At 38.6% G+C, this 22,253-nt stretch overlaps 1 protein-coding gene across 8 annotated transcripts in view; it reads right to left on the bottom strand.

The window, feature by feature from the left end:
* The window catches only part of PLEKHA7 (pleckstrin homology domain containing A7), a 151,455-nt gene that overhangs the window by 30,787 nt on the left and 98,415 nt on the right, over positions 1–22,253 (bottom strand). For 7 of the 8 annotated variants that reach the window (XM_048305594.1, XM_048305598.1, XM_048305596.1 and 4 more), the window contains 5 exons: positions 16,839–16,943; positions 14,970–15,042; positions 13,672–13,772; positions 7,233–7,411; positions 4,923–5,402 (listed from right to left, as the gene is read on the bottom strand). In XM_048305594.1, the coding sequence (XP_048161551.1) occupies positions 4,923–5,402; positions 7,233–7,411; positions 13,672–13,772; positions 14,970–15,042; positions 16,839–16,943 (938 nt within the window). The remainder of the gene's footprint in view (positions 1–4,922; positions 5,403–7,232; positions 7,412–13,671; positions 13,773–14,969; positions 15,043–16,838; positions 16,944–22,253) is intronic. The other variant, XM_048305597.1, reaches the window with a different exon arrangement.

Below are 22,253 nucleotides of genomic sequence, written 5' to 3'. Positions count from 1 at the left end.
GAAAGCAAATGCATGTTCAGCGTAAATATCTTTAAAAGCAAGAAGAAATCTCACCAATCCCAGAGTATCTCAGATAGTTTTTGTTCATGGGAATGAAGCAAAAAGAAAGAAAATGGCAGGGAACTTCTCAAAGTCCCCAGGTCTGTATGACTGACTTTCACCTAATGCTACTGGCTCAACTGTCTTGAGCAACATGAGGCATTTTACAAGAAAGGTCATTGACAAAATGTCAAGAGGCATTACATCCTGGCTTTACTACCGCACTCATAAAATACTTAAACTGTAGAAAATAGATATTTTAGAAGGTAGTGTTAAGACAGAATTGGCAGAAGTTTTGACAAAGTCTAGTTAGTTCCCTCTCCTGCTTTGAAGTCAAAATCTTTCCGTAGCCTCATGCGTAAGAGCCTGCCTGCCTAATTTCTGACTCTTCAGTCAAACATCTGGGGGTTTTGTACTTGCAGTCATTTGCCCATTGATTCAGAATCTCCAAACAGAAAACCATTCTGCTAGGCTTGCTACAAAGCATCAACACAAAAAAAAAAAAAAAAAAAAAAAAAGAAAACAAAAAAACCAACCCAGCACAAAACTACACAAACAAAGAAACTCCAAGCATGTTTTCATTTTCATCACTTCACTCAATAAGTTCCACTCTCTGCATGAGAGGGAGACCTCATGGTTTGGAAAATGCAGGAATTCCACATGAAAGAAAGGGCAGGATGGAAAAGAACATCTTTGTTCAGCATCCAAGAATAACACAAGCAAGAAGGAAAGAACTGCTACCAGTAACTGCTGCTCAGTAGTTGCCACCATCTCTTTTTACTTGCAGGATTTGGCACAGCTGGGCTGCCTTGAAATACAGATACTCTTAAGAGGATACATAATTCCTCATGCCAGCAAGCAAAAAAACTGTCCTAGAGGATTACAAATCTGTAAAAGCTCTGCTCTCTCATACCACAGAACCTTGATGTTACCTCATATTTCACAGTGAAGATTAAAGCAGGCAGGTAGCATGAACACAGACAACTCAAAGATCAGCACACAGTGGTCGTGAAACCTCTTTCAATTCTCTAAATCATTGCATCATGTGTACTTTGAATGTCCCGTACTTTGCTGCCATTTTTTTCCACAGGAAAATAATGTGGTAGAAAGTTGGTAGAAATGTATTTTCTCTGATAGCAATAAGAACTGAGAATGCTTGGAGTGGATAATGCTTCAAAAGGACATCTGAGGCAGGCATGAAGCTAAGACAGATTCCTTTGGTGATTTCTCAGCAGAAAAATTTGGGGGGGGGGGGAACTTGACCACTCCTATACTCCAATCTAGTGGAGACCTCATGAAGGCATAAGCAAACTATCGAATGTTGCAAACCATCTCTGCGTGTTTATTTTCTAACTGGACATGAAAAGGTAGAGCACTGAGATCAGCTGGAATTGGCAGCAGTCAGTGAAGTCACCAGGGCTGGCAGCTTTAGGAGCAAAACCAGCCTGAAAACAAAGACCATGTGAGTTTTGCTGCGGGCAAGGGGAATCATGCCTTCCTTCTAGAAAAGAATGAATTTGAGAAGAACCAAAAACTGTTACTTTGAAAGCAGTACGTGGAGCAGCTGATATGAGCCATTTTCATGCAAAACTTCAGCCTGCTATAAAAAAAGAACAAAGTTGAATGTGCGTAACATTGCACAGGCAAAGTCATATTCAGAGCTGAACTTTGGAGGCAACTGCCTACATACAGGCACACTGTGTTTTCTCAGTATCTGAAGTAGGGAGAAACCTCAAGCTGAGGATGACAGGCTTTAAGCTGGTGGCATCTCTACCACACAAGGTTTGAGATGCTTAAGATAATTTGCATCATATAAAAATAGGCACTGAGACACACCAATTTCTAGATGAAGAACAATGTCCCAAATGACTCAAATTAATCCACAATGGACTATGGACTACTGCTTTCTCAGAGACTAAGAGTAAATGTGAGCAAAAGCAGCCGTTCTTGAGAATCTGCCTCATTTGAATGAAGAGGTATAGAGAATATAAAAAGGAAAGCGGACATTAAAGAGTGAATAAATGGCCTGATGTCATATTATATGACTATAGGCCATGAAAATCATTCAGAGTCTGGCATGGGAAACAACCACACAGAAGATATTGTAAAAAGAGAAGACAGATGTTCAAAAGGCAACAAGTACTATTATTAAAAACACTGTGCCCATTCATGGGAATGCACAAAAGCCAACAAAGACAAGTAATGTTTCTTCCTTAAGCAAATCAGGAAAGAACGGAAAGTTCTGCATAACAAGGAAGGTTTTAACACTATTTGCAAGGAAGGAAATATCTCAACATGAGTAGTTGTGGGGAAATATTATGGTTAATTGGATTTATATATTTTTAAAATGCAAATAAACTGTTAGAAATAGCAAATTCTTCATAATTATGCATTGACTAAGTTTATGCAGGCACTGGAACCAGATCAAAACCTAACAATTTCTGAACAGCTAACATTTGATGGTCCTGACCTTGACCTTTAATTGCTTAAACCCAAAATCTCCTAAAAGCCTCCTTTCAAACCCTCTTCCAGTTCTTCAGCTCTCTCTGAAAAGCTGGCATGAATCTTACCAAAGCAGATATTCCCATCTGCTGAGAGCAGAGTGGGATTAGATGGCTACACTGGATGTCACTGGAGTGCAGTGCAGAGTTCACTTGGAGAGGTGGATCTCCAAAGTGACAGGTAACATTTACAACTCAGCAAAAGGAGTGCTTTATTAAAAGGGGAAGTAAAACATCTGTTTGAAAGATTTAAAGATCTATATAAAAGGTGCCATTCCTACAAGTAGTCATATGAGCAACCTCAGTATTTGTGTGAACCCTTTATCTGAAAGAGTTCTTTCTTGTCATAATCAACTCGCTGGCAAGCACTGCATCTGTACACACCTGGGCCAGAAAACAAATAAAACTGTACTCATTCTGTGTTCAAAAATTATCCAGCCTTCTGAATCCTCAGAGGTTCTCTATTTGTAACATTTCAGCTGGAATAACAGTCAACATGGAGCATTAAAAAATTAAGTGGTCTACTACCACTTACTAAAATCAAAACGGAATGTCAATCAAATTATCATCTCTAGCTTAAGATTTCTATACCATGCAATCAGGAACATATTTGACAACTAACATTCCACTTCTATCCTTCATTTAACTACACTGCAGCAACCTCAGCAGGCTGAAAGTGCCCTTTAAAAGATGGATCTCCTAGTCTTTGGGAAGGTAACATGCAATTTATTCTGAACACAGAGAATATAATGGCATTTGTCAGGAAAAGGCAAAGAAAACAAGGTCAACTGAGCCAAAATAGACATTTTTAGAGATGTGTGTATGCAGAAATAGATCTAGATCTCTATATCTGGATACAGATATACATAGATATACACATACATCTATCTTTATTTTCACTGAACACTTAGCAGCTCCAGCTGAGGTAGCTGGTTTTATCTGGAACAAAGCCTGGCACCTGCAACAACACTATCTTAACACTACACCTGATACACACCCCTAAAGTTAATTTACTGGAACGAGTAATTAGGAAGAAAATCATACTTATTTAGCTGTCAGTCAAGCCTGTCACTGCCAGTACCTCTGATGTAAAAAAACACCAACAGAAGCTTTTTAAGCATTAGCTCATTAGTTCAATCGTTTCCTGCATTATTTCAGGTAAATCTATGTGTGTAATAAGAACTAACTTACCAAGTACTTTTTTTCATTAAATTGATATTCTTTTGGGAAGCACTGATTGATATCCAAGCAAAAAAGATGGAAGTTAATTGACTCTAGCAGTCTAGATGCTAAATGATATCAAATAGTAAGAAAGCTTCTTCAAGGGTAATTTCAAAGATAAAAGAGTAGAAGAATGAACTTCCACACAAAATTAGCAAGCCTTAAACTTCTTACTGGTTCCAAATTGACAAATGCTAGCTTCAAAAACCATTTTAAAAACTCCCAAAATGTTTTCTCCCTCCTAAAAACCACATGCCAGTGTCTCTTGTTTGTTTATACTATAATTAGATTTGAGCAGATTTATGAAACACTAATTCAGTAGATTAAGCATATTTGAAAAATCCTCACAAGCAGCATCAAGCCCAACTGTTTTTCCTGCCACTTGACACAAGGTGACGTTCTGAACAGACGCACATATTCATCACTTCATTTTTCCAACTGGTACTTAATCTGACTGCAGACTTTGAAAGCAAAACAATTACAACATTTTCAAACTACAAAAGCATTCCAGTGCAGATTCCACCCATTGGTGCAATTTATATAGTTTATAGGGATTGAAAATGGAAAGGAGAATCCTGGAGACCATACTAGGACCTCTTCATTAACTAAATGAATATATGGAGACCTTTCAATATGTGATACACTGTGAATCTGAGTGCAGTGATCTGACACAGAGGAGTGAATTGATGTTTGGAACAGGAACAGAAGGGAAAAGGAAAGTAATCAGCATTCTTTACTTTTTAAAGTGGAAAACAAACAATTATCTGTAATTTATATTGTGCGGTTGTTTATGAATAAGAGGTAACTGAGGGTTGCACTTCACTTTCCGGCTCTTCAAAATTTAAGCAAATTTTAAGAAGTTTTAAGCATCCACAGTGATTAAAAGAAGGAAAATAAAACAGCATGCTAATCTCACTTACTCTGTTTGCAGTACTGTGACAACATTAAAGGGATTTGATTAGCCAATCCCATATTGGCTTTCCCGTGAGATAAATCCCTGAAAAATACCATTCTGCACTGAAGGAAAAAGTAAGTTTTCTTACACATTGTCTCCGTAAAATATTGTTCTGATTTGCACAAAAAGTATTACTAACACACATTTTCCTTTCATTTACGAAAATGTCACTTGGCAATCTAGCTAAAGATGGGCCTATTACTAACCTTTTTGTATCTCCTTTCTGGACTTTTACCCAGTGCTCCACTTGAGCCATGTTACTTTTTCTTTGAAACTGCTTATCTGGATTTGTTCTGGGAACAAACCCTCTTTTATAGGAGCCAGTACCATTCTGCTCCACTAGGCCAGCACTCAATGAACTAGGAAGCGTTCCATTCTTCTCAGCTGGCTGAGGCTGAGCTACTTGGGACCACGATGCATTCGTTAAGTCTGGAAATAATGAATCAGCTTCTGTTAACGCATGCTTAGCCTTGCCCTTTTTGGTTTCCAGAGTTTCTTTTCTGTGGATGTAACGCTCCTCCTCCTCCTTTTCTCTTCTTATCGCTTCACGCTTATCATATCCAAGCATTTCAGCTGATTTCTGATAACCTTCTTTTGTGTCTGTAATCTCTGCCTTCACACACTCTTTGCAGGCATCCACATGATTGACTTGGGGAACAGCTTGCTGATCCACTTTTTCAGTTTCTCTGAAAAGAAAATGCATGTCAGTAATGAACACTGCTTAATTGTGGAAAGCTGGTGTGGCCTTGTTGCTCTTTTAGAAAGGATACCTACAAAATCACTGTCTGCAGACCGTGATAAATTTGGCATGTTAAGACAAATATGCTAAAAAAAAAATCAGTTGTCATCCGAGTTAGACAAAAGTTACATTTACTGTGCTGTCAAGGAAGCAGAAATTATTTATACACATCTGTAAAAATGACCAAAAATACTAGTATTGTATGAAAGAAGTGTTCAACATAATGTTATGTACAAAAAGCTGTAAGTCAAAAAAATCCTCCTATCCTAGGAAACACTGAAAGCCAAAAAACCAAAACTAAGCTGCCAACTGCTCATGGCAAAATATAGAAAAAGTCTTTCCTATCTTTGTAGCTGCCTCAGGGACTAGACATTTCTGGCCAAGAGAACACAGCAATATCTACATTTGAGTCAGGACTATTGCCCAGGGAATTTCCATCGGGGAGCTATTCCTTAAAAAAAATAATTGCTCCATGCTGCAGTGCACATTAGTTTACTAGTTTACTTATTTACCTTACTGCCTAAAAAATAACAGAAATCTTGATATTAAAACTTTGAACAAGCTACAAAATGTCTGAGGATTCTAAAAGTTTCAGGTTGCTTTTGACACATTACATACTTCAGCTGCAATTTTCTTCATCTCCTCATAACAATAAGCTTCTCAACAACATTTTTTTCTCTCCCAGTGTAACGGGTTATCGCTGATCTCAGGGTAGCACCTCATCTCTGAAACTAAGTTCAGCTTCTTTAGAGCTTTATGGAAAGTAAATTCTGAGTAAGTGCCCTGACAAAATTGTTTTCACTTCAGTCTAATTAGAAATGAATAGTCTACTTAGGAGGAAGGACACTGGATCAATACTTTCAATGTGCCAGGCTTCCCCCAATTTTTCTTTCAATTATTCCTGTCTTTATAAAGAAGATAAAGAAGAAAAAAGCAGCTACCAGCTTGTTTCTTGGAATTTAAATTAAATGTAGAAAGCCTTAACACAAATAGGATGTAACGCTCTGGAAGAGATGTTGATCCTTTGCTTATATTTGATTGGCCAACAGAGAGCAGCAGTGTCAGATACTCTGAGAAACTGCACCGTAACATTTCAAGCCTCACAGCCACAATGGTTAAAGCAGGGTTGTCTCTGAACAGTCTTCCTTCACATGGAGGTGTAGGGAAAGAGTCACATTCCAACGCCAAAACATCAAGAAGGCTACATCAATTTAAAGAAAAGGAAAAAACTGGAAGCACATTTTGGCACAGCTGAATTGGTTCATAATCAGTTCATACCTGCATAAATTAGTTGACATCCATTAACTCTGTGCACTTATGATTTACCCATCTTTAGCATTCTTTTCCCCCTTAACAGCACTTCAATCCTAGTTCTAAACACTCATTTGAAACAACTCATTAAACTTCTGTTCTTTCTCTTTTACCTCTTTCTCCCAAAGGCTGCCAATTGGCTGCTGCAAGTGTATGAATGTGCCCACAGAAACTGGAGCTTCTTACCTGAAATTCCCGAAAATATTATACATAGAGAGAAATTAATCCAGGTCACTAAATGTGGGCACACAATTTGCATGCATACACAAATACTGAACACCAGGTTCTCTTAATTAATATCAGTTAACTGATTTGCAACAGAATGCAAACAGAAAACAATTATTTCTTTAAAATGTGAAAGAGTTTTATGCAAATATTTACAAACAGCAGCATCAAATAACCACCAAGGGCGTGATTTATGTAAGATACATTAAATTTATTTTGAATGTTTCTGAGTGGAACTTGCCTCTTCAGTGAGGAACGTGTCTGCATGAGAGCAGCCTGATTCATAGCCCGGATCCAGGCGTTCATGTCCTCCTGGGTGTCAGCACTGAAGTAGTACGTCCGCATCCCTGTGTGCTCTGCCTGAGAGCCAATGACAGAATTCTTGTTATAAATATATGCCCGCATACCTGTGTGAACAGCCTGGAAGGAAAAAGAAGAAATAGAAGTTAGACAGCTCTTTCACTTTTTCCTAGAAAAAACGTACTTAAAAACAACTTTCCAGATTCCTTGACTGTTTCTTGAATTTGGTGTAAATTATCTACCACAATAAGTGCAGCAGACTCAAAAGGCACTCCAATTTTTACTGAAATTCCTCTGCCTCTTTGTAGAACTATTAAGCTGAAAGCCCAGTGCTTCTGATTTTCACAGTAGGAAATTTCAGCCTTTCATTTTCTTTTAATTGATATATTTAATTTGCCATAAATACTGGACTAAACAAATAGAAGAAATCCCTATACTAAACAAATTTAAGAAATTCTCAATGAGACGTGCATCAGCAAGTCAATTTTCCCAGTTCATTTAATAAAGAAATCTATTCAGACAAAACACAGACAAAAATCTTACAGTATAAGCAATTGAACTGCTTATTTAAGAATCAATTATAATGCATGTTAAGATCTTTTGGTTAAAGCATGCACTTGAACGCATATTAGCTGCAAAGTCACAAGACTTACTGATAAAAGTTAGTAATACTGATAGAATTATCACAGCACATAAAATAATGACAATTATCTCTGCACACCAAAATACTCCATGAAATTCCACTGCAAACTAGAGGTACTGGGCAATTCCTCTATAAATATATTCAGTATTCAAATGGATTCAATATGGAATATCTTTGTAACTCTAGGCTAGTTGAATTTAATCAAATCTCACCCACATTTGAATTAGCAACAGTATAAATATTACCAAATGATGTAAGTCCTGATACACTTCAGATTAGTAGAGAGAAATTCATCTCCTTACTTTCCAAAAAAATTGAAGACAGTATACTCTGCTTGGAAGCTCTTGTAATGATATTAAAATCAAATTAGTAATTTAAACTTTATTTTTATAAAACTAAGCCTGCTATCACACACAAAAACTAATAGCATTAAATACTGCTGACACAGGGTTTTTTAAAAAGATAAAAATAATTACATCCAATTTTTGATTTGGTTACATCTGTTTTTAAAGGGTAAATGTATTTTGCAAATCCTGCCTAAATAATTGTTCTTTTTATATTAGTGAAATCTTCTCCCCCTCATTATTCTAAATCAAATTTTAAAAAATGACTGTAGAGACAATCACAGATGGCTTCAGAAACACAACAATAGTTTTGACAAAACCCAGGCTATTTAATCCAGTGCAGCCTTCCCTAAACATTATAACTTCAGTTGTTTACCCTGAAACTCCCAAATTACCATAACCTTAGAGACTTCTTATCAACAACTCCAAAGAGCAAAATATGTGCTTGCTATTACAGTGCTTTTAAATAAGTTCTGCACAGAATTTACTCCCTTCCTATGGCAGGCTGTTCTCCCAAATGTGTGAAACACGGCCTTTCCCTTCTGCGCCTCAAGCACGGCTGCCTGAGTTTGTTTTGAAAACTGGAGACTGAAGTAGAACAGCCAGCTAGAAAAAGGAGGAGGAGGAGAAGGAAGAGAAGGAAAAGGTTACATAAAGAAGTCAAGACTCTCCTGTTGGAAAGAGTCTCCACTTCCCAACAGTATTGGTGCAAAAGGAATGAATGCAAGGTGGTTTCTTCTCAATTCCCACCATTAACTGCCTACCTGAACACAGGAAAACAGGACTTACACACGTTAAACAATAGCTCTGATCAATCACATATTTAGGAATCAAAGAACTTTGTTCATGTTTGCCTGGTTGAGTTCTTTGGTTTTTCTTTGTTGTTATTGGGGGTTGTCTTTTTTTCTCCATTTTTAGAACACTAGAATGCTCAAAGCAAGTATGATTTAGAAGCATTAATTCACTACAATTTATGATTGCCATCCAGGGTATGAAGAGAAGAAAAACTGGCAGCTCCAGATATAAAGGAGAATGGTCATTTTAATGTGAGACCACACATTACGTAGTATGACTACAGAAGAGTTCCTTCACAGAGCAGGCTGAGCCCACAGAAGGTGTTAAAATTCAGAAGTGAACTGATTCCTGCAGCAAAGCAGACTATGCATGTCCCACTGCAGATGATGCAGGAGAAGCCGACCATTCACTGGTTTTACACTTGCTTTAAAAACTCAGAATTTTCGTAACTATCTGCAGAGACTGCATACCACACCAAGAAATGGATTTAACAGCTGTCTTAATTGATCTGTACACCCTGATCAACATAACCCACTTGTGGTTTAGGTTTTCCTTTCATCAGAGCTGCAAGCACAGCCTAAGAGGCTGTAGGTGAAAACAGTATCAAAATGTAAACTGTGCTGCACCACTCTCCCTTGGGAGACGGAAGCTCTCACAGCCGTAAACATCCCCAGCTTCAGAAGGGATAACGGAGATGGTGTGCGATTATCAACAACCACAAGATCCTGAAGTTTGCAATACATAACACTGGTCAAGGTAGAATTCCAATTGATTTCAGTTATTTATTAGTAGTGTGGTTTATATGCAAGAAAGCCACCTCGTGCCAATGTCCTACAGCTGTCCCTGCTGGCAGACAGAAGCTAGCAGGACTTCTGGATTGGGATTTTTTTTTAAAGCCAAAGCTATTAGGATGGCTACAGCATACTAAAAAGCCTAAAACACAGCACATGCCCACATGTACACCATACACACAACAGGGAAAAAATAATATTGGTACCTATTCATGCATTCAGACTCCTTAATGTGGATAGATTGAGAAGAAAAGCAGTCTCTCTCCCATAGTGCACAGTAGGAGAAATGGACAGTAAACCCCAAGAGCATATCAACAGGACAAGACAAGGACAAAAAATTAAACAAGTTAAAATCATTAAAAGATTCATGTTTAAAAAAAAAAAACTTAACAAAAGACTGTACTAAAAGTAACTAATGCCTACAGCTGTTCACATCCACTTGTTCAAAATACCTAGGGGAAAAGAAGCCACCGTTCATAGAACAAAGGGATGAGGAAAGGAACAGTTTTCTAATAACTGTAATCTTTTAAAGCTAGTTCTGTCAATGAGCTATAATATACAGAAATTGCCTCCTTCTCCTTAATTTTGATATTTATGAACCATTTCTGAGCAAAAACTGAATTATTACTCTGAACCTTCACTACAAACTCAACAACAGCCCACTATGATCTAACTCATCTTTCACCCTTAAATAATACTGAGCTTTTTAAGGATTTCTAGAAGCTTGAACCCTCCCCTCCTGCAATTTTGAAAACAGCACCTCTCAAATTTACAACGTTTGGCATTTCTTCACCTGGCTCCTCAGACCCAGAGCAATATGGGAGCCTAAGGAAGCAACAGTGATTCAGAGAACATAATGGAATAAACTACATCAAATTTTTGGTAGGAAAACCAGTGAGATCAAAGAAACAGATAAGAAGTTTGCCCTGGTCTCAGCAGGTCTAAGCGACTAACAAATTCTTCCATTTGTAAGAAAGACCAATTAAAAATAATTTTCATGTTTGAGGACAACAAGGCCTCCAAAGAGACTGTGATGACATGAACCTTCTTAAACTGGTATTACTCCTGTTTAAAACTACTGTATTACTACAAAGTACAGTCAGCTCTTTCTTAATCACAGGAAGTATTTCCAGCTATATACACCAATGTTGTGCAAGCCTTTTCACATTAAAGTCTAAACACTGAATTTGTGCTCACTCATACTGGTACCAACAAAAACTTACTATTTTAAAATGCAGCAATTAGATTAACTAAATATGTTTAGGATGTGAGCTGCTGAACTAAATAATGCAGTAAGGATCCCGAGTTCTAGGCTCACACACAGCTTAGCGACAGTGGCTTTCAGCTGGTCACAGCACTTTGCTTGGCACAAATAAAGGAAGTGAAAAAACTGTCAATTGTCGAAAATTGCATCAAGATAGATACTTAAAAGCACAGTTTCTAAACGAAAAAATTAAACTCCCATACTGTTACATTTCAAAGTAGGGGTTTGATGGCTTTTCAAAAGCCTGTATGCAGCTCTGGAGGCCTATAATTGTTGAAGACACAAAGAGACACAAAAACTTAAGTTGGACCTCAGGAGGTGATGAAAGGAAAAGGATTTTGAGAATTCCTACAGCACACATTTTAACAGTTTGCAGGATTTAACACAGGCCCCAGTGAGCATGTATTTTACAAGCCTCCTTCTAACCAAATCATATGCAAAAAGCATCCACGTATTTGCTAAGCAGATTTCCTTCCTCTAGTTTTGCAAACACGAGAGTTGAATTTTTTTGCAGTTTTACTGTTTCGCTAGCTTCCAAACTCACTACCACTTCAAATGGGAGCCAACCCCTCTGTTGTAACAGAAGATTTGCAACAATCTCAATAAAGAACAGGCCAAATGTAAAAAGTGTCATGGTGCATTCTCCCACTCATTCAGGTCTTAAATGCAAAAAAAGTCTTCTCTTTGTTTTGGGCTTAATCTGCCCATGTGTTCTATTTCTGGCTGCGCTACGCTGCGAGACAGAACGTCCATCTGTGCTCTGGGTCTCGAGGTGCTCTGAAGAGATGAGATAAAGGTAATGGCTGCTGAGTGATGGAATGCCAGCACGGGCATGCTCCTGCTGCGGGGTGCCCACAGCCAACTCCGTGACCACTGAACATCAATGTTGGACAGGCTCCATACCACAGCAACTGTACAAAATCCTCCTACTGCCCTAGGAGCTAGGTCCAAATAATACCAAACTGCAGCATCCAGCCTGCAGTCAATCATCAAACACCTAAAGCAGAGTTAAAACTGGCCTGACAAACTGATATATGTAATGTCGGTTTTTTTACAGAAATTTCTAGCATAAACTTTCTTCTGCTATCAACACCCTATTTCTATCTATATCAACCTTTCAGTAATGATCCTGTGTTGAAAGTCTCGGCTTTCTGGCTCATAATATTTTCAGAAAAAGACTCAGATTGAGTACCTGGTAGAGCTCATATAGATATCACACCCTAAAAGGAACAGGGGAAGTCTGCATTTGCTTCTGGAAAGGTTTAACCATGATTACACCATGGATTCTTCTCCCTTGGCCAGTGGTGACTCAAGAGCATGTGTGTAAACACTTTTGAATAAAATAAAAAGCAGAGAAGCCTAGAAGAGTACATTGAGTTCCCCTCTTTCAGTATGTGCTTCCTCCTAGGAAAAGGCTCTAGAAAAAGAGGGCTTTATGAATCACACTCAGTAAACACTAGGGGTGGAAAGATTTTCTTAAACAAAGATTTCTTTGTAGCTTTATCCTGATATCTCATGTTCAATGCATTTGAAAAAGTACAATAAACATTTCCACAAAGTGCACTGGGTCTTTTTTAAATACATTTCCCAAGTTAATATTTGTTCAATAAATTTCAAACCAGTATCCACTTGAACATAGAACTGAAAGTAATAAAAGGCAGTCTTAATTTTAAAATACCTCAAAAAATCAAAATGCAAGAGAAAATCAGAAGTTCTTCATAATTTCAGCACAGAAAATATTTAAATAAAGATTTCCAGATCTCCTAAAGGATGCCTGATTGAAATCTGATCTGTAAATTACTTTTAAAGTAAATAACTCATTTGCTTGATAGAAAAACAATTTCTGCTCTGACTTTAAATCTGCCACAGGGACAGAAGTTTCTAAACTTTGCTTAAGTGCTGCAGTTTAGACAATCATTTGGAGTCAGGCTTCTGCACTATCAAGAAGTGTATGTTTATTTCATATCCATGGGCTTTTATAACAAAGACTAGAATTGTAAATTATACAATTATATTTATTTTTAGAAAAAGAAAAAACACAAAACCACCCTCAAACTATATCAAACGAGTACTTTTTCCTTTAAAAATCCGTATTACTTAGGATGACTAAGTTGTCATTTTCTAACTGTGAGAACTGATTTGATTCTTTTCTTTTTAAAAAAACCACAACAAAACAAAACAGACATCAGTCCATTATGAGATCAAGGACTCTATTACAAAGTAAATTAGACAACCTTTCTTCCAATTTGTAAACAGTACTGGAACAACTTGTCAATACTAATTTCTGATTTTAGAAACAGGCTCTTTACTCACAGACACTTCATCAAGCTCTAAGGACACTTACAAAGTAACAGACATGAATGTCAATTCATAAGCAAAAAAAAAAAAAGCTATGTGACATTTGAACAGGCAGTCAATAAATCTGTCTGCTTTTAAAAACTAGTAACAAGTAAAATAGGAAAACAGATGATGTTCTTGTTTACAACAGCAGCTTTTCTCAGGCAAATAAACTATGATTAGCTGATAAGCTTTGCAAACAGTACCTTAAAAGAAAATTTGCGATTTATCCGATCTTCAGGTCCAACTGGAGATATTACGTAACTAGGCAATGGTATGCTCCCCAGAACAGACTCTTCTCTGCTGTCTGTGGAATCAAAAACCAGAATTGAAATCCCTGCACTGTTCAGAGGGCTAGCAATACATTCTCCTCTAAGGACACAGAGAAAACAGGCATTAAGTAGAAAGAACAGTGGTTCAGACTAGATATAAGGAAAAGCATTTTCCCAAGGACAGAGCAGTAGGGGCACAGGGCAAAGAAGAAGCTGTGCCATCTCCATCCTTGGAGGTTTTCAATACCTCACTTGATTAATCCCTGAGCAACCTGGGCTGACTCCTTTCCTGACCCTGCTTTCACCAGGCAGTGGGATAGAACACTTCCTCAAGTCCTTTCTGACTCGAATTATTCACTTATGGCACAACACCAATAATAAGTGCAGAAAAATGCTTCATTTTTAAAGAAAAAAGATTTTTTTTTTTTAAAGCAGTTTGGGTTTTTATTGAAGTTTTTTTCTTTTTTGGGGGGGTGGGTGGGTAGATGTTGCTTCTTAGGTTTGGCCAGAAGAATACAGTTCAAGAATAAAGCTTATTGTGCCAAATGAACTGTGACAGGCTGCGTATCATGATGGATCTTCCATTTAGCACTGTCCATCTAGGCTAATTGCTATAATTAGGAATCCTCTCTTACAGCTGGCTCCAAGTGATCAACAGCAGAAATGAAGCATCTAGAAATATGAATTCCAAGTCTGATATTCTGTAATGCTTTCCAAAAATTGTAGCACACAAAGTATTGAAGACTTGAAAATAAACTTATGTAATACCTAGTTTGGTCTAAGATCACACTTAACCTTTTTTTTTTTTTGGAATTACTGGATTCAGAAGTTCTTACTCTTACTTTGTCCCTTGGATAAAAGCTGAACCAATGCCCTCATCTGGCCACAGTGCATTCTGAAAAAACTCAGATGTCCAAGTGCAAGCAAGTAGGTACCACAACACAGACCAGAGATGGCATAAATCTTATTTATTGCAGTCAGATGTTCTGTAACATAAACCATGGCATGCACCAAACATAAATTACATGAAAAAAAAACCATACAGCATCCTTTGCTTCCCCTACTCTGGCCTGGAATTTGCTGTGCATTTAAGATGTCTGGCCAAGCAAATGTTTCACTGTTCATCTCAGAACAGCTAACTTTATCTGAAGAGTTCAGCTAGTTCATGCATTCACCGTGGTTTGTGCAGGTGAACTGTTCAGACTAACTCAAAACAGCTGATACCAACTCACCTTTGTAGTAAAACAAGCAATAATCAGCAAGCACAAACCATCGTCTCTTCCATAATCGCATTCCAGAGCTATCCTGAAACACAAGAAATGTGATTTTCACTTAAGGAAAGTTAACAGATACAATGCTCATCCAGTGAGTAGTTTACCAGACGTTTACCTAAATATGATTGCTAATTGCAAAACAAATAGTTTATATCTCAGCAAAATATTATGTACTAAGAAAGATAAGAGGCAAAACATCCAGCTATAAAATAATGAGGGCAGAATATTCAAGCTGCTAATTTTCATTAACTAATTAAACTCTCATCCCAAACAGCATTCAGATTAACCTTATACTCAACCAATGCTTATTTTATCTATACAGATTTATCTGCAAGGAATATATATAAAAATTCCTTGGAATATATTTCCTTTCTAAGGAAACCAAGTGTCTTTCTGGACGGCACAAACTCCAAAAAGATTGCCTGCAGTACAAAATGAAAATCACTACACAGCTGTGCATTTCAGGCAATGATATCCTATAATTCAATCACCATATGTTACCCATGCCTAAAATGTAATTTAATCAAATATTCCTCAGGAAATAAAACAGGACGTATAATGTGCAAATTTTAATGAAGTATGATATAATATGCCTGTGGAGATAGATATAGATATATATAACCTTGTCAAAATGAGTAATATTTGCATTGAAATTAATTTCTGAAGCTTTTAAAATTGCCAGACTATAACCTAAGCAAGTACAGCTTCTTCAGCTCAGGTAGGCTTTGATGAGACCAGCAGCATAAAAAGCACCTTCAGGCTTTAAGGGCATACAAGCAGAGGTTAGAGGACAGAAGAAAATAGGATATACAACATCGCTCTAGCTATTGCCCTCCTCCTTTCCGCAGTCAAATTCAGTAGGGAAGGACTTTCTTCCCTTCCCATTTTCATGCTACAAGGCTGGCAACACGTACTGTGTCTGAGTTCTGATTCTGTCCTGAGAACTAATGGGCTTGGGTAGTGGATGTCAACAGAGCAGAGAGCAGAACACAGCAGAATTATATCTCTGCACTCAGGAGGAAGCAGAGAGCTGGCAGCTACTCCACTTTTGTGTGCATGTAAAATCATAACTGTGAGCCTCAGATTTCAGCCTTCTCCTACCCATCCCTAAACCTAGCTGCTGGATCTCTGGGGTGATAACCTGGGAGACACTGGCTGCCAAATTAGAAGCAGGGGAAGTATTCTCATACAACAAACAGCTTTATTTACTTATTATACTCAAGGATGTGTTTCTGTCAGCTTAAGAGTTCAAGATACAGCAGCTGCAGAATTCTGTTCACTGGGTAAATTTCTATAATCCAGTCTTTGCTGGCTACTGGTCTTGGTGACACCAATGTGTGGTGAATGGGTCCCAACTTCCCGTAATTTTCTCCCTCCTACTTCTAGAGAACAAAAGGCATATGGACTGGAATTAAGCCTTTGATCAGGGCAGAAGGGCATAAGCAAGCAGATAGAGTAAGGCCTCCACAGCCAGCCTCAGGCTGAGTGTGTTCTGAGGGAGTCCAAGATCAGCATGGCAACAGGCCAGCAGGATAAAACAGGGAAAATAACCAGATTTAGATAACAAAGCTATAGCCTTAACGTTGAGCTGTGATGGTGATGTCCATTAATCGGTTTCCTTTTCTGAACCAAACCCATTCATAAACCTTGGTTTTCACACTTGCCAAGCATGAATTTCTCATTATGGAAGTCTGTGGAAGTACCCAACACTGCCCTGTGTGTCACCAACACTCGAGCTTCTGCTTTCTCAGTTCCTTGGAAGGCACTTGCTCTTCCTTGATGATTGCATTGAGGTATATGAACAGAAACAGGTGCTCACATGCATACCTGTTTGTGCAGCCAGCCTCTTACGATCACAGGAACATTGGGATTCCTCCTGATGGCTTGTTCCCTCTTTCCAAAGCTATGAACTTTGTTTCCAGTCTTCACAGCCTGTAAAGAAGTATAATGTAGCATGGCTTTTATATTTACTGAGATCCATTTCATATTACAAATAGTCTCACTGCAATAACTTATACTTCATTACACAGCAACAAAGTATTCATGGCATTTTCAAGGGCAAGTAAACAGGCAATGATATTTACAGCAGAGCAAAGTCAATCTTCCACTTTCATCAGGATGGTTTGCCAGCTTGTGCTGAACAGCAGCAGCATTGGTGTGTCAAGTCAGAAAGGCGGAACTGTGGAAATTTTAGTGTGCCTGGGAAGTATTTTTGAGAGCTGCATGCAAGCCTCCCTGCACAATACTGCACGAGTTTCTTACACACACAGGACTTTGAGCAGATAAATTCTACTCTTGCTCTTCTTTGTTTGCACTTTGGAGGTCTTTTTGTTGGGGATTTTTTGGTGGATTTTAATTTCTCTTTCCTGTTTCAATTCAAACAACATTGATAGCTTAATAAAATGCTTGGACTTTGGCCCTGCAAATGAAAGGAGAAGACAGTGACACTGCCAGGGAAGAGACCTAGATGGCAGTCAGTGGAAATCACAAGTACTAGGTAATGATTTGTGTCTTACTGAAACCTCAGTTTTGATTCACATGGGCTAAACTATTTCAAAAACAAGCAAGGCCCACCCACCTGTGAAAAAGCAAGAATCACTGGATGAGTAATTTGCCTGTTCTTTTCCAACCTCAGCCCAGTTTGCTCCACCAATTGCTTTAGGACAAACAACCCTTACAGTTGCTCCCAACTTCTCCAAGAAAAGAGCTGTCCAGATTCTTTCCTACAGTGTCTCCCTTTTTGATCTCTGAGCTTGTCAGGGTACAGATGCTCTGTGAGCTGCAGACAAACAGCAGCTCTAGAAACAAATATATTTATCACACACATGGGACAACATCAGAAAAATATCTTGGCATACTGCTCCTGCCAGTCAGGCAACATCTGGACTGAAAGACAGTATATATGAGTAAATAATTCTAGCAATGTATGATAACTTAAAATGGATTCTGTTGATTTTGAGGCCAAACTTTACCAATTTGCATTAAATTTCCTGTCTTAAAGAAGGGTTAATATTATAGCTATAATCAGTACCAAAAAAATGCACTTCTTGTTTGGTGCTACAGCATATAAAACAGCGAAGTAGATTTAACACCTGTAAGGAGCTGTCAAAGGGCAGGTTTTCCTAGGGAGTTTCCCTGAGCTCTGTTCCCCAGGGAGCAGCATGCTGTGCTCAGCTCTGCCAAGGAGTCAGGTGAGTTGCATGTCCACAGTCACTTCAGTGAAACCCCCTGACTCTCAAGCGACAGGAAGAATGCCAAGGATGGGCTCTATCCCCAGCAGTGCCACTGCCCCAGACAGGTCTGCGAGAGCCCGCATAAGACCCACCAGCGTCCCAGGGCAGCACAGGTGGTCACCTGAGCAGAGAGCTGTCCAGGACTGGCATAAACCCAGCAGAGCAGGCTGTAAAACAGGTTTCTGAGGAGGTGCCCCTGCCACCCAGCTGGCAAAAACCAGTTCGCAGCAAAGTCAGGTGAGGATGCTATCAGCGAGATCTCCCAGCCCATGTCTCTGCCAGACCCGTGCTAAGGCACTCAGCTAACAGGCTGCAGAGCACTGACTTTGGGCAAGCACAGCCATAGATGGGCTTTTTTTTTTTTTTAAGAAAAACAAGAAGTAAACAATTCAGCTGAGTATTGAAAAATTGTTGCCAAATGTTAAGATGCAACAGCTACATTAAAGAGAGCGATGAAAAATAATGAAGTCCAAATTAGTTAAAGCTCTGAAAGCCAAAAATTTATTTTTACTTTGTTTTTACTTTATTTGAACTGATGCCTTGAGAGGCCTCGTAGAAACAGAGACTAGACAGGAGTAAGGGAATAAAGGTAGGTATTTATTTGAAAGGCCTTCAAAGGTACCCCCTAGGGAGCCAGAGGCTATTGCCAAGACGGACCCTAAGATGGACGACAGGTCACAAGTTCTTCACACTTTTATAGGTTTGGTTTATTTGCATCTCCAATTAAAGCTTCAGTTAATGATGTAATTTCCCCAAGCTTACCCCCCCTTAGAGGCCTTTTGGTTTATACTTTTGGGCCTAGGACGGTCTGGGTGTCCTTGGACAGCAAGCCTGGAGAGGCTTTGTTATGTCTACCTAGCACAAGAGAGCAGAAGTTAACAGGCCACAAGAAACTTCAGAGTTACACACTAAGCAGCACAGAATTCGAAAAATATAAAAGTTAAAACCTAGGGCATCAATACTTTGCAGCTGAAGAGAAATAAATTTAGAAAATGTACAGAATTTAGTTTCCTCATCTTTCTCTCATGTAGATCTTTGGAAGGGTGGATTATACTGAGTGTAGCTGATCTAGCCTTAGAGCAGCATCTAAATTTGATTTTTTTAAATCAGATCATTTAACCAAGCACTTTCTCTGATCTTAATTTTTAAAAAATGCAGACCACAACGTAAAAAAAATGATCCTTGGACTTGGTCAACTAAGACCAAACAATTTCTATAGCATAGGAGCAGGAAAAGCTTTTCTGCTAAGGCTGTGTATTCTGTATCAATCCAGTACCCATAATGGAAACAAAATTATCATTTTATGGCACTTTATGTAATTGAAATTCTCATAACCTTCAGTATTGATCATCTCATTCTGCTCTGGAATAAAAACAAAGCATAACAGATACTGCATTACACAGTTTGCTTCCACTGGCTAGCCTAAAAAGTTGGTTTAAAATAAAAGATATATTTTTAAACTATTTCTCTGTACTGCAGTAGTCTTTTCCTAACTTAAATTTTTCTGATATCATTGTCAGGGGTTGAAAAAGGTAGATCAGGACAGCTGTGTCACTGAAGACACAAAAGTCACTTTTGACTTCAGTACAATTGTTATGTTGATTTGCTCATGAATGATCCCTAAGTTTTTGCAACAAAACCCAAAAATGTCAAGAGCCAAAATTTCAAATCCCTTTCCATCACTGCCTCATCTTCTTTCTTACAGTACCTTGTAGCTGAGGAGGAAAGTTGCTAAGTTAATGATGTAATTTTTTTCTCTCTTTTAAACACGACAAAGTATAGACAGACTTTTATTTGGAACAGTTCTAAATAGTAAACAGGAAGATTGTATTTTTGTCAAAATATGCAAATATATATGCATAATAAAACATGGAACTTGCAACCTAGAGAATTAAAAAAAAAATCAACCCACAAAAAGCCACCTGTTTAAGTTATAAACACTTTAGCTCAAAAAATCTCAGTGTTTCACTTAGAAACGAACTTAAGAATCCTCTCAGTATCTCTAAGAAAATGATACAACATCCTTATGTTTCAGATAGAAAAAACTGAAGCTCTCCAAAAATCCTGCTCTTAATTCTGAGCATTCACATACAGTGGCCATGAATTAGACCCTGTGTTCCACTCCAGCTCCAGAGTCCCAGAGCTGGCACATCACATACCTGTCACCACTGCTTGTTTCAACTGCCAGACCCATTCTTTACTTGTATTCCTCGCCAGTGTATCTTGAAATACCAGCAACTACCCAGTGTCATCAACAATTCAATTACTTCTGTTATGCAGAACCCACCCAAAACATGCTCTCAAAATACAGATAGTAAATACATTCCCCTACTACCGTTTTGGTTTTGACTTGGCCAAAGTCCTGTGCGGCACAGTAACATTTACAAACTTCCATTCACACCATTGGATATTTTAACAGACTAAATTCCAAATGTACCTTACTGTTGAATGGAACCAGATCCTTATTCCTCCATATCCTTAATTATTAATCAATATAAATGGCTTTTAATATGATCAATCATGTAATTGAATTGGCTACGAACAGAGAATAATTGCAGTTTATCAAAAAGCCCTTTTGCTTTTTATTTCCTCAACCCCATACCCCTCAAATGTCAAAGAGTAGGATAGACTGCATTGGTCTAAAGTCTTGAGATGACTTACTCGGACAGCTCCTGCATCAAAATACTGGGCCCTACTTCAATGTGCACAGCTCCATATAAAAAACCAGTTTGAATTTGGCCAGGATTCCAACACTGTGCATACACCATTCTGTGATGGCATTTGCAGGACAAAATAATGGACGCGTTTCATTAAAAAAATTATAATTAGCCATGGCTAAGAGACCTTTACAATGAACTTGTCTCTGGCTTCACGACTGCGCTTCATGTCTGCATCAGGGAACTTGTTACAGTGGGGATTCTGTAACATGAGGTATCAAACAACGAGGCCCGTGGAAAAGAAGTATATGTGGACCAATTCTTGATAGCTGTTTCAGAGATGTTTATTTCTCCAGCCCCATGGCCGGGGCTCTGCCGAGGAACTGTTACAATCCGGGACCCGAGGGTCCTTGCCCGTGCTGGGGAACACAAAACAACCAGTGGGGAACAAGGCTGACCAGGGGCCAGGGAAACCCTGTGTCTCCTCCCCAGGGCCCCTCTCCCAGGACCACATGGCAGGGGGAAAGGGACCCCAACATTTCACCCATTTATTTTTAACAAAAAGAGATTTAAAACTTTACATTGAAAACAACTGGAAAACATAACAAGAACAGTTTTAAAACAAAACAAGCCACCCTCCTGAGTCTTTAAATGTCCAAACAGATTCTCTGGAACATCTTAAGGCTGACAGAAGGGAGACATGACTCTCTGAGCATGCTTTGTGGGGAAACTGAGGCAGGAGAGGGTTTAATTTCTTCCCTCCCCTTTTCATCCCCCCCTCGGCATTGGAGAGAAGTTGTAGGGAAAGGGAATTGTATAGGGAAACGATGGGGTGAAAAACGGATTAGGAATAAACTGGGGGTAATAGGATATAGGGTAAAAGGGAAAGGTGGGATTAGGAAAGGGAAAATGTAGGGGGGGTTTACAATGGAGATATTGTCTAACATGACTACGATTTTTAGCATATATACTGCCTTTTACAGGAACGCCATCAGGCCCAGTGACGTCTGCTGCTTGTAACCCTTTTCTACCTTGTACAATTTTGAATTCCACCACCTCTCCATCTCCCAAGCTTGGGATGCATTTTTCAAGGTTATTCTTTTTAACAGCAGTTCTATGAATGAATGTGTCTTCTTGGTTGTCACATCTTGTTATAAAACCATAATTTTGTTTAACATTATACCATTTTACTATTCCTAAAACCTTAGCTACGGTGATTTTTTCCTTTTTCCGAGTGGCTGCTATTTTCTATCTTGCTGTGTTTTTGCTTTCTCTTTCGCTCGCTCCCATGTTGGTATTGTCGGGGCTGCTCGTGCCTGCGCGCTCTTCCCGGGGTCGCATTCGGGGCCGCG

The sequence above is a fragment of the Corvus hawaiiensis genome, chromosome 6 (genome assembly GCF_020740725.1).
Source record: "Corvus hawaiiensis isolate bCorHaw1 chromosome 6, bCorHaw1.pri.cur, whole genome shotgun sequence".
NCBI lineage: Eukaryota > Metazoa > Chordata > Aves > Passeriformes > Corvidae > Corvus > Corvus hawaiiensis.
Note: the sequence above shows the minus strand (reverse complement) of the source record. Positions and strands in the feature narration are given on the sequence as shown.